The sequence below is a fragment of the Citrus sinensis genome, chromosome 3, assembly GCF_022201045.2.
Source record: "Citrus sinensis cultivar Valencia sweet orange chromosome 3, DVS_A1.0, whole genome shotgun sequence".
Taxonomy (NCBI): Eukaryota; Viridiplantae; Streptophyta; class Magnoliopsida; order Sapindales; family Rutaceae; genus Citrus; species Citrus sinensis.
The window spans coordinates 44040609-44052352 of NC_068558.1; the positions used below are offsets into that span (position 1 = coordinate 44040609).

Consider the following 11744-nt stretch of genomic DNA (forward strand, 5'->3'; position numbering starts at 1 on the left):
TTATGAAATTTGTGATAAACTGATAGTGAAATGTTAATTGTTCTCTGAATAAAAATTATTATTGTTGTTGTTGTTGTTGTTGTTATTATAAGTATGTAGGCTAGTGGGCTTGAGAAAGTACGCTGAATACGTGGGTTTAAAAAATCATGTTAGATACACTAAGTGAACAGATTGTGCTATACTGTGTTATGCTGGCTCATGGGTCCTAATAAGCCTTGGTTTGATACCAACACGAGCTGTTGGCCATCTTTGGGTATTATATTGTTGACCGTTTAGGTCCTTAGCGAAAGGCATACTTTCTTATAAAACAAAAAAAAAAAAATTTGAAAAGAAACTTTCATTTCATTTAATCAAAATAAACTGAAACAAGTCAGTACATTAGCTTGGGGGGTTTCCAACCACATGACAGATTCCGAGCTTTTCCAAGCTCTTTTAACTGGAACCCTGCTTTGCATTCTTGGATTTCTGAGATAGTCCACATGATCTCCTTTCTGTTGTTGGTTTCATTATTGGCTAGATTAACTACTTCCATGCAATCTGTTTCCACAATCACATCCATCAGCCTTGTTTCCTTTGCCATTTCCATCCCCCATTTGACAGCCTCAGCCTCTGCAGCTGTAACATCTTCCTGAAATGTTGTACTTCTCACTGTTGCACCCAGAACTTAGCCTTTTGAGTTTCTAATAACAGCCCCTAGTCCTGTGAGTTGTTGCTCTATATGTACAACAGCATCTACATTGATTTTGTAATGTCTGCTGGGTGGTAGTCTCCATTGGTCTTGCTTAATGGTTTCATTACCACTTTTGCTTAGTTGTTCCATTCCATACATCCCTTGATAAGCCTCTATAATTGCGTTGGCCTTGGCGATTATCATCAGAGGGTTCAAATTTCTTCCTTCAAAGATAAACTTATTCCTGGCATGCCATAGTACCCACCATACAGCAATTGCAAATTCTACCTCTCTCTTAGGCATTTTCCTCACCAATCTCAACATAACGCTTAACATATCCTCCCCACATCCTGCATTGTGGCATTAACATGAGTATGTTTCCAGACCTTTTTCACCATTTTACAACCCATGAGAGTATGAAAAACATCCTCAGTTCCCATTTTACAGATTTGGCAGACTGGTTCCTCTAGGATTTTTCTTTTCCACAGATTTTCTGAGGTTGGTAGCAGGTTCTTGGTGGCTCTCCAGATGAAGATTTAAATTTTCCTTGGGAGGTTGAGATTCCAGATCATAGACCAGCCATGAGAGCCACCTATTGAGCTTGTTGGAATTTCCCCAAACTTCAATCCGAGAGCAGCCTGGTAACCACTTCTTACTGTGTATTGTCCTTTTTTGTCATGGTGCCATATCAATTCATCATCTTGGGGATATCTTGGTAGTGTAATTTTCTTTATTGCCTCTGCATCTTCCTTGATAAAATGTTGGTCAATCAACCTGAGGTTCCAGTGGTGATCTGAATCAATTAAGTCTGAGACTTTAGTATTTGGGGGCAATGCTGATGTGTAGATTGGTCTAAATGTTGAAGGTCTGGGAATCCAGTTGCTGCCCATAACGAGTGCTTGGTTTCCATTCCCAACTCTCCATCTTGTTCCTTGTTGAAGAATTTTCCTGCCCCATAAAATACTTCTCTAAATAAATGATGGGTTATAGCCAAGCTTAGCTTCCATAAAATAGCATGTTTAAAATATATGGCCTCCGGGATTTTGGCGACTAATGAATCAGGGTTTTGAAGTAATGTCCACTCTTGCTTTGCCACCAAGGCTTGGTTGAAGCTTGAGAAATCTTTAAAGCCTAATCCCCCTCTAATTTTCGCATGGCTGATTTTCTCTCATTTTGTCTTGTGTATCCCCTTTTTATCTTCTTTGGAGCTCCACCAGAATCTTGCAATTGCTCACTGAATATCATTGCTTACTGCTATGGGTATTTTGAAAACGCTCATGGCGTATGCTGGTACTGCTTGAGCTACAACTTTGATCAAAACCTCTTTGCCTCCGCTAGAAAAGAATTTGTGCTGCCAGCTCGAAATTTTAGTCAACATTTTGAGCTTAATGTCGTTGAAGAAGCTAGTTCTCTTTCTCCCCACCATCGAGGGCAGCCCCAGATATCTTTATGTCTAGACACCACATTCAGCTGAAAAATCCTTTTGATTGCCTCTCTCTGTCCATCCGAGACATTTCCCCCAAAAAACATTGATGACTTGTTGTAATTGAAGAGTTGGCCATAAGCTGAAGTGTAACACTCAAAGATTGCTTTCAATTTGTTACAATCCTCAGTTGAGGCTCTTGTAAACACTAAGTTGTCATCCGCAAAGAGTAGATGAGAGATTGTAATATTTATGCTGAACGTCAGGCCATGAATTAAATCCTGTTGTTCAGCCTGCATCAGTAGGCTGGAGAAAACTTCTGCACACATTAAAAACAAATAGGGGGAAAGAGGGTACCCTTGCCTTATCCTTCTTTGAGGTTGTATCAGCCCATTCGCAACTCCATTTATGATTAGGGATGATAATTGTACCCGCAAACCCGCCCAAACCCAACCGCCAAAACCCGCCCGTTGCGGGCGGGTTTAGTATTATAAATTAAAACCCGCACATGGATGCGGGTGAGTTTGATATTAACCTTATATCCGGTGGATACCCGCATGGATATCCACCAAACCCGCAATATTTTTTTAAAATATTTTTAATTTAATTTTAATCTAAAAATGTATAAAGAAAATAATGTCATTAATTAAATTACCAAATAGCCAAAGGCTCAAAGTTGTGTATGTGTGTATGTGGCTTATATCCTATTCTAAAGTCATAATCTAAAGAAAACTAAAGGCATTTTCCTTCGAATTAGTATTTGAAAATATTAATCTTAATTATTATTATAGGTATTGTGTTGGATGGGTGCTTATGGTGGTGAATGAAATGAATATCTTCTCTTGGAGCTTGTTTTAAATGATAATATGAAATGTAATTATTATTTTTAGATACTAGTTTGTGTTTTTTAAATGGATTTGTGTAATTTATACTTAAATTTGAGAATTTGTGTTGAATTGATGTGGAAATTTTAATTTTTTATTTACATTATTTAAATAAAAAATTGAGTATGTTATATGGAATTTGAGGCTATTATTATAAATTTATATATTAAACATTTTTTATTTAAATACGGAAGCCTGCAAAAAATCCGCCGGATACCATTGCGGGTTTGGTAATTGTTAAAACCCACTGCGGGTGGGTTTTTATAAAAAAATTAAAACCCGCTGCGGGTTGCGGGTGGGTTTGATAATTTAAATTTTGTGCGGGTTTGGGTTTGGTAATGACAAACCCGCTGCGGGCGGTGCCCATTGCCATCCCTATTTATGATAATAGAAAAGGAAGGGGTGGTTATACAGTCCATAACAAGCCTAATCCATTTATAAAAAAAAACCAAGTCTCTCCATTGTATGTTTCAAGAATAGCCACTCTACTCGATCGTATGCTTTGCTAATATCTAGTTTTAAGGCAACTATCCCTTTCTTTTTACTCTTACTATGCCTAATTTTGTGCAAACATTCATAACCAATAATAATATTATCAGTTATTAATCTATTTGATACAAAGGCACTTTGCGTTGAAGATATTACCTCATGAAGTACTTGCTTCAACCTATTAGCAATCACTTTAGCTACTAATCTATAAATTACATTGCATAAGCTAATATGTATGAATTCAATCACTTTCCTAGGCCTCGCCGTCTTAGGAATCAAAGCAATATATGTGTGATTAAGTGAAGCTATTGTACCTTGTTCATTTAAGACATGAAGGCACGTTGCAAGGACTCCACGTTCCCAGTGCTTCTGAAAAAAATAAAAAATATTATACATTAGAAAACCGGGTAGCTGGCGCAATAATTTTTTAAACTAATTTCCAAAAGGCGGGAGCGCACGTTAGCCTGACATCCGAAAATGAAACGGCGGGCTTCCAACACCTCACCAAAAATTTTACCTCGTCCAATTAAAACCGAAATCATACACATTCTTTATTTCACTAAACTCAGAAACACCCACTTTTCATTCCCAAATTATCCCTAGCATCGTCTCCATCATTTACATCCAATTCTTGATGGATCGTCGGGAGCGCCAAACCTCTCCGGCTCGAAGAAGCTTGAAGCGGAAGCTTGAGCAAGATTTCGAAGAGAAACCTGATCGCAAGGTCTCGATCGTCGAATCCGGCGCCACTCAACAAGATCTCGTTCAAGATATCCGCGCTCAGATTGATATACTCAACTCCAAATTCTCTTCTGATGAAACCGATCGCGCCGCCGCCAAAACCGCCTCTCACGCTCTTGTTGAATTCGCCAAAAACGGTACTGTTTTCGACATTTCTATCCTGATTATAAATATATATGTAACTGCACAAATTTGTGAGGGTGTTGTTTGTCTTTGTCGCACCTGGTTCTTTCAAGAAATGGAATATTGATGGCCAAATTTAAGCACTTCGTCTGAAATCACTTCGCGTTGATTGGCTATAATAATTATGTAAATTTTTCGTATTTGTAGTCATTTTTTAGTTTATTTTCGTTCTGGTTCTAACAAACAATGTGTTGGCGCAGAGGAAATTGTGAGTTTAATTGTGGATAATGGAGCCGTGCCTGCATTGGTGGAACATCTCCAGACGCCACCACAGTTGACGAATGCTCAGATCCCGTACGAGCACGAAGTGGAGAAAGAATGTGCTTTTGCGCTTGGACTTCTTGCTGTCAAAGTAATTGACTACCTTAACTGGACGCATGAATTGTTACTTCATAGTATTTGAAAAAAAGGTGTCACGGCCAAGTGACTTATCTTCATTTTTGTATCTTTGTAGTTTTATTTTTGTTAGTTGAACATTTCTTCCAAAGTAGAGTCATACTATTGTGCTCCGGACATTTTGTTTCTCTTTTATGTGTCTGCATCTTGGTTGATGTTTTTAGCTGTTTGTTTACCTTGTAGTATTTACCCTGCTTGTTATGCTTTGTTAAATAGCCAGAGCATCAACAAATCATAGTTGATACTGGAGCTTTGCCCCATCTCGTGAGCTTATTAAAGCAGTATAAGAATGGTGGTAATTCTCGGGCACTCAGTGGTGTTATTAGGAGAGCAGCTGATGCAATCACCAACCTTGCACATGAGAACGCCAACATCAAAACCCGTGTCAGGTTTACTTGTTTGCATATTTTGCTTTTCTTATATAAATTATTGTACCCTCTTTCTAATGTCTCTGTCGTACATTCAGGGTTGAAGACGGCATCCCCCCTCTTGTTGAACTACTGAAGTTTGTAGATGCGAAGGTACAAAGGGCAGCTGCTGGTGCCCTGCGGACTCTTGCCTTCAAAAATGATGAAAACAAAAAACTGGTACAGTTTTCTTGCTAAATTATACACTTGAGGTTCTTAAGCAACTTTTTCTTCTTATTTTTATTGAAAATAAATAAATTTTGAGTTCGCAGATTGTGGAATGCAATGCTCTACCTACCCTTGTTCTAATGCTGCGCTCAGAGGATGCTAGTGTACACTTCGAAGCTGTGGGCACTCTTTCAAATTCATAATATTTGTAGTTTCAATTCACAACTTCATGATGCTTTGATCATTGACTGACTAACTGACTTCACCTGAGATTTTCAGGTTGGTGTGATTGGGAATCTAGTTCACTCTTCCCCAAGCATAAAGAAGGAAGTTATTCTTGCTGGGGCTTTGCAACCAGTCATTGGGCTGCTCAGGTAAATATTGAATTTTGCAAAGTTCGCCTTTTTCTGAGCTGAATTCTAATTACTCTTATGGTGTCTTATTTACCTGCCTCAGGCTATATCATAAGATTTGCTTTCAATTTACTCTATAAGGTTCTTTATTATTATTAATAAACTAATAATTGAAGAAGCTGATCAATTTGCAACAGTTCCTCCTGTTCAGAAAGCAAAAGAGAAGCAGCTCTGTTACTTGGTCAATTTGCTGCGGCCGATTCGAATTCCAAGGTATACTGAAATAATTTCCTCTTTATGACTTGACTTTTTAATCTTTTATATTGGCAGTAGTCAAGGAAATTAGGTCATAAATTTATATTACCAGCCCCATTTTCAGTGCAACAAAAATGAGTTTCATGCAGGTGCACATTGTTCAGAGAGGAGCTGTACGGCCATTAATTGAAATGCTTCAGTCCCCAGATTCACAGCTTAAGGAAATGTCTGCTTTTGCACTAGGGAGATTGGCACAGGTTATTATTTCCTCAATCCTGTTGTGCCTTTTTCAAAGAAGATACTAATATAAATGGCATTAGAAGGCTGCTATATTTAATTGTTATCAGCTGGACTTGAATAGTTTGAGCTGTTATACTCTACTTTCATTTTATGAGGAAGGTTACTTAATATAAATGTAAACTGAATTCTGTTATGATGGTATTTTAGTAAACAATTGTGTAAACATTCTAAGGTGTTTTGCATGGATGATTATTAGGTTTATGTAGATATATCTCTGTTATCATCTTGTTCTATTCTTACAGTAATAAGCATCCACTGATTCTGATTCACGGCAAATCTTTCTATCTGCTTTGGTTTTTCCTGAAAGATTTTGGTGCATCAAAGTCCTTAATTTTGTGCATAACAACTTATGTGGCAATCAATCTTTATGTTATCCATCCTCATTAAATTTCTCTAGTAACTAGTAACAGAAAAGTTTTGTTTCTATTTGACAAATGTCTTGTTCAATATATTTTTATCCTGAAAGGTTTGGGTGCTATGCAGATGTGCGTGTTTTTTCCGAGTATGCTAAAACTGTTTAATTGTAGGACACACACAATCAAGCTGGCATTGCTCAGGATGGTGGTATATTGCCTTTGCTAAAGCTTCTTGATTCTAAAAATGGATCTCTGCAACATAATGCTGCATTTGCTTTATATGGCCTTGCAGATAATGAGGTATGGTTAAGGTCATTCAGTCATTTTATTTTGCTGTAATCTGTCATTTGTTATCCATCTAATTTATGTATTTGTACTTACATCACAAGTTGTTTCCATAGGATAATGTTGCAGATCTTGTGAGGGTTGGAGGTGTTCAGAAGCTCCAGGATGGAGAATTCACTGTGCAAGTATGCTCATGTTTCCATTTTACTAGAAACTACATTATAGATACTTCCCTTTATTGTTCCATTCAGAGTTTTGTTGCTAGCTGTTACAAAAATTTTCATGATACTTGTAGCCAACTAAAGACTGTGTAGCAAGGACATTAAAAAGACTAGAGGAGAAAGTTCACGGACGAGTGAGTTCGTTCATCTCTACTTTTTAGGAAATCTACTTGATTTGAATTGTAAAATTTAGTTTTTTCATGGAAGAAATTGATTGTATAAGCATAAGTTTGTTTGACCTGGTGTATCAATTTTGTCAATGTTTTGACAGGTATTGAATCATCTTTTGTATCTGCTGCGAGTTGCCGACAGGGCTGTTAAAAGACGAGTTACTTTGGCCCTTGCCCATCTTTGTGCCCCTGATGATTGTAAAACTATTTTTATTGATAACAATGGTATAAATACTTGAGCTGAGCTACCTACTTTGATCCCAGTTGTCTTTGTTGCATACGTTTACTCCAGCAGTTCAAGTCAGGTTTTCTCTGGTTCTTGGCTCCTTCATTGTTCACTTGTTTTTCCTGCAGGATTGGAGTTACTGTTGGGGCTCCTTGAGTCTACATCTGTAAAGCAGCGAGAGGAAAGTTCGGTGGCCTTGTATAAGTTGGCTACCAAAGCTACTTCTCTATCTCCTATGGATGCAGCTCCTCCATCACCAACCCAACAGGTGTGTTTTCTGAATTTCTGCCAGCTTTGGGGTATAAATTTTCTAGTTTCTTAGGTGAAATAGAAAATGCGGGCTGAAGATGTGCACTTGATATGAATGTGCATTTGCTTTCTTTGCTGCGTCTTATAGTTCAATTCAAGAGAGCCAATGTAAATTATTTCCTAGGTTATGGAGTTTTGAAGAGTTGGCTATTTTGACCACCAGCTGATCTTCAATTACATGCCTTTTTTTTGGAAGGGGGGGGGGGGGGGGGGGGGGGGTTGTTTTTTTAAAATAACCCTCCACCCCGAGCAATTATCCTATAACTACTCTTCTTTTGACCTTTTGCTTGAAATTCGGAAGATTAGCCTGTAATTTGAGCCATGACTTTTGTCTTCCTAAAACATAAATTAATGTTGCTCAATAAGCTTCCTTCTTTTTATGCTCAATGGTCCAAAGCACTGATTCTAGTTCTTTATTTCAGACTCAACATTGTGTTGACTTCCTCATTCTTGATATCAGTTTCATCTGTTCACATTTTGCATTGTAACAATTTCATAATTTTGCTGTAGGTGTACTTGGGTGAGCAATTTGTAAACAATCCTACGTTGTCCGATGTGACATTTGTTGTTGAAGGTATACATTTGTTTCCACTTTGATTTGAAATTATTGCTCCTTTTTTGTGTTTCTTAATGACACGAGCATACTATTCTTTCTTAACGTTGTCAGGTAAACAATTTTATGCTCACAGAATTTGTTTGCTTGCTTCGTCGGATGCTTTCCGTGCAATGTTTGATGGCGGTTACAAGGTGAGCATTGACTTATTTTAGAGCTATCTTGTTTCTTGCTAAATGCTTAACTAAAAGAAGATGAAATAAAACAGATAAATCTGCAAAATAAAAGACTGAGAATCATGTATGAGGATTCAGTCATAGTCAGATTTCTTTCTGAACATTCTGCATCTACTGATCTGTGCAATATTTTGCATTCTATTGGCTGATTGCCATGTATCATTATGAAATTTGGATTTATAACTTATTGAAGCTTTATAAAAATGCATTGCAGGAGAAAAATGCAAAAGATGTAGAGATTCCAAATATCAGATGGAATGTTTTTGAGTTGATGATGAGGTCTGAGCTTTGCATTCTCCCTTAAAAGATGAATGATTAAGCAAATATCCCCTGTTGATATTTTATAGTATTTTGGATGTTTGTAGATTCATATATACAGGAAATGTCGATGTCAGTGTAGATATTGCTCAAGATCTTCTGAGGGCTGCAGACCAGTATCTTTTAGAAGGTCTTAAACGACTCTGCGAGTATTCCATTGCACAGGTTGGCTAAATGTTGAGTTTGATTTGTGTTTTTAACAGCATTATAGTATTCTTAATATTTAGTCTAATGATTTATTTTCTCTCCTTAGATTATTTCTGTTGAAAACATTATGCTCATGTACGAGTTATCAGAGGCCTACAATGCTACGACATTAAAGCAATCATGCATACTGTTTATATTGGAGAAATTTGACAAAATGAGAAACAAACCATGGTATGCTACCTCCTTCCACCTTGATTGTCCATTTTTCAAGCTGCTTTGAACAATTAATTTCAATATTCTTGGTGTATAAATTTCTGGCCGTTCTTTTAATTAGATTTTGGGTTTAAGGAGGGAAATTTATCTTAACTACCTATGACAATCGTGGTAATAAATCATGCTAGAAAATTTGCTTTCACATTTTTTCAGGACTTTGAATCTTTGTGGTAGTCTGAAAAATTGTTATTTCTGCAATGGCTTTGAAGTGAAATTATTATCTGAATCCCATATTCAGTGGGATTTCCTAGAACATTTGAATGATATTAAACACTGCCAATGTCTCTAGTCTTTCCTGTGCCATTTTAGTTTCGTGTAGTCAGTGGTATATATGTTTGGACCCTAACTGAATTTGAGAAATTCTAATTCAACTATTTGACAACACGCAGGTTCTTTCGTTTGATCCGTTGTGTGTTACCAGAGATACGAAATTACTTCACAAAAGCATTTTCGAATCCTGTCATTGTGAATTCAAGCCAGTTGTGAATGTAAATGATTTAGCTTTAATTTTGATATTGAAACAGAATAGTAGATGAAGACCAAGAATGTAAATAGAGCTTGGGTTATTGTTGTTGAGCTAGTGGAGGAAATTTTGCTGATTCCTCGTGTTAGGTGTAAGAAGACTTGGCGACTTCTCAGATAATGTAAATCCCATATATTGATGTTGTCATAGGCAATTGAAGACTGGGAGGTTGAAAATAGGCGATAATTATTGGATGATCAAATTTACTTGACGCGCATTTTGCAGTCGTTTAGACAAGCAGGACGCAGACGAACTCGTGGGCATTTAATACATATTATGGAATTGGGGTTTTAGACGCGGGATCAACAAAACAGGACGTAAGCCGATGGTTCAAAATTCCAAATCCATTATCTGTAAAATCAAGAGTAATGATATTTGACAACTGGAGATATTTGAACCTATTAATTTAAGTACTCAATTTTTTTTGATAAAATTAAAATACTCTATTTATTTATTTGTTAAAGAAATTCACCTTTAAAATTAAAAAAAAAAAAAGATTCTGCTCAATAACCCATTGAATACCAAATATATACTCTAATAGCTATATTCTTATTTTGACATTTTTTTATCAAACGAACCAATTAAAACTATTTCTATTGTCGTTGCCTCCTTGGTCATACTTGGTTCAGTTTACACGTTTGATATTAAGCAACAAAACAAATGTTCAAATAAATTTACCAGAAATTAGTAGAACTTTTTTAATATTGTGTTCTAACTTTTTAAGTTGGGCGAAATTTTTTCAAAGAAGTCTAGAATGATGATTCGATGAAGATAATTTTCTTTTAGTCTCCCATGTTATTTCATTGCAAATGATATCAAAATCCAGGTTGAAATACCCATAGAAGATAAATTGGGGAAGACTTTAGTATGTCGGCAATAGATTCTGATTATAGTTGAAGCTTGTCATCATGACTGGTGACTTCATCTAATGGTAAGTCCTTTGTTTGGTTTGCACTTCTACTTGCTTGAACTGAAATTGAAGAACCATTTGTGCAATTCGGGTGGGGCTTCAACAGTTTGATATGAATGTAAATATGTTTGAGCTCATTAATAAAATTAGGTTTATAGAAATATGAATGTCCATTGTAAAAAGTTTTAGAGATAGGTTCAAAAATGGTGTCGAAAGTTAATTTTTTTATTTAATAAATAATTATTTATCTATAATAGTAATTTATATTTTGGAAGTTTGAGTAATATGAATTTTTATTAAATTGTGGGTTTAGTAAGTATTTTGATGGATTCAAATAACCTATACTCTCTCAAATTATCTCACAAGTTCCTGCTTAATTTATTTTACTACTTTTCAGAATTATAGTTATTAAAAATGAGAAATAGTATTAATTCTCTTCCCCGTCCCCCTCTCTCTAGCATAACTATCATCGGAACCACATATCTTCATCAACAATAAAAATATCATTATCATTGGCACTACCACAATTTATATTCTTTACCATCAAGTCATCACGTCCACCAACATAGGATGAGTTTTGTTATTGGGTTTTATTAAATTTTATAAACAACTGGTAGGTTTTATTGTTATTGATGAAATTTGTTTTGCTTTGTGTGATTATATAAGATTTTGCTTAATTTCAATTTGAGATATGATTAAGAGTTAATTTTGATTCAAATTGTGAGTCAATTAAAAAATAAGAGAGATATGAGAGATGGAAAATTAATTTACTGAGAGCTTGAGAAAGACAAAAATATTTATTTTTTAATTATTTTTATTTTGCAATAAAGGAAATTTTGAAATAAATAATATTAATTAAAAATCGGGGGTCTGTGACTGTGAGACAAACTGAGCGCACCACTCTATAATCAGAATCTATTGGGCTGAGCTTGCGAATGCGGACAGACT

General features: G+C 35.9%; 1 protein-coding gene across 3 annotated transcripts; it reads left to right on the top strand.

Annotated features, from left to right (window-relative positions):
* Nucleotides 1-4003: 4003 nt before the first annotated feature.
* LOC127901113 (ARM REPEAT PROTEIN INTERACTING WITH ABF2-like) lies at nucleotides 4004-10072 on the top strand. 3 transcript variants are annotated; one of them, XM_052437314.1, is made up of 19 exons: nucleotides 4005-4344; nucleotides 4591-4742; nucleotides 5003-5175; nucleotides 5253-5373; nucleotides 5466-5540; nucleotides 5641-5735; nucleotides 5912-5987; nucleotides 6119-6226; nucleotides 6797-6925; nucleotides 7027-7095; nucleotides 7206-7265; nucleotides 7403-7526; nucleotides 7656-7795; nucleotides 8347-8410; nucleotides 8504-8583; nucleotides 8840-8904; nucleotides 8991-9108; nucleotides 9197-9321; nucleotides 9753-10072. In XM_052437314.1, exons 1-19 carry the CDS (start codon nucleotides 4101-4103, stop codon nucleotides 9847-9849), a joined length of 2115 nt encoding a protein of 704 aa, XP_052293274.1. In that variant the 5' UTR covers nucleotides 4005-4100; the 3' UTR covers nucleotides 9850-10072. The 3 variants fall into 3 exon arrangements, with proteins under 3 accessions (XP_052293276.1, XP_052293274.1, XP_052293275.1); XM_052437315.1 differs by having other exon boundaries at nucleotides 4200-4344; nucleotides 5007-5175; XM_052437316.1 differs by lacking the exons at nucleotides 9197-9321; nucleotides 9753-10072 and having other exon boundaries at nucleotides 4004-4344; nucleotides 8526-8583.
* Nucleotides 10073-11744: the final 1672 nt, after the last annotated feature.

Bases quoted from the DNA above. Each gene is read 5' to 3' on its own strand.
- LOC127901113 (XM_052437314.1), top strand. From the start codon at position 4,101: ATGGATCGTCGGGAGCGCCAAACCTCTCCGGCTCGAAGAAGCTTGAAG. The intron at 5,988-6,118 runs GTATACTGAAAT...AGTTTCATGCAG, and splicing joins CGGCCGATTCGAATTCCAAG to GTGCACATTGTTCAGAGAGG. The intron at 6,227-6,796 runs GTTATTATTTCC...GTTTAATTGTAG, and splicing joins CACTAGGGAGATTGGCACAG to GACACACACAATCAAGCTGG.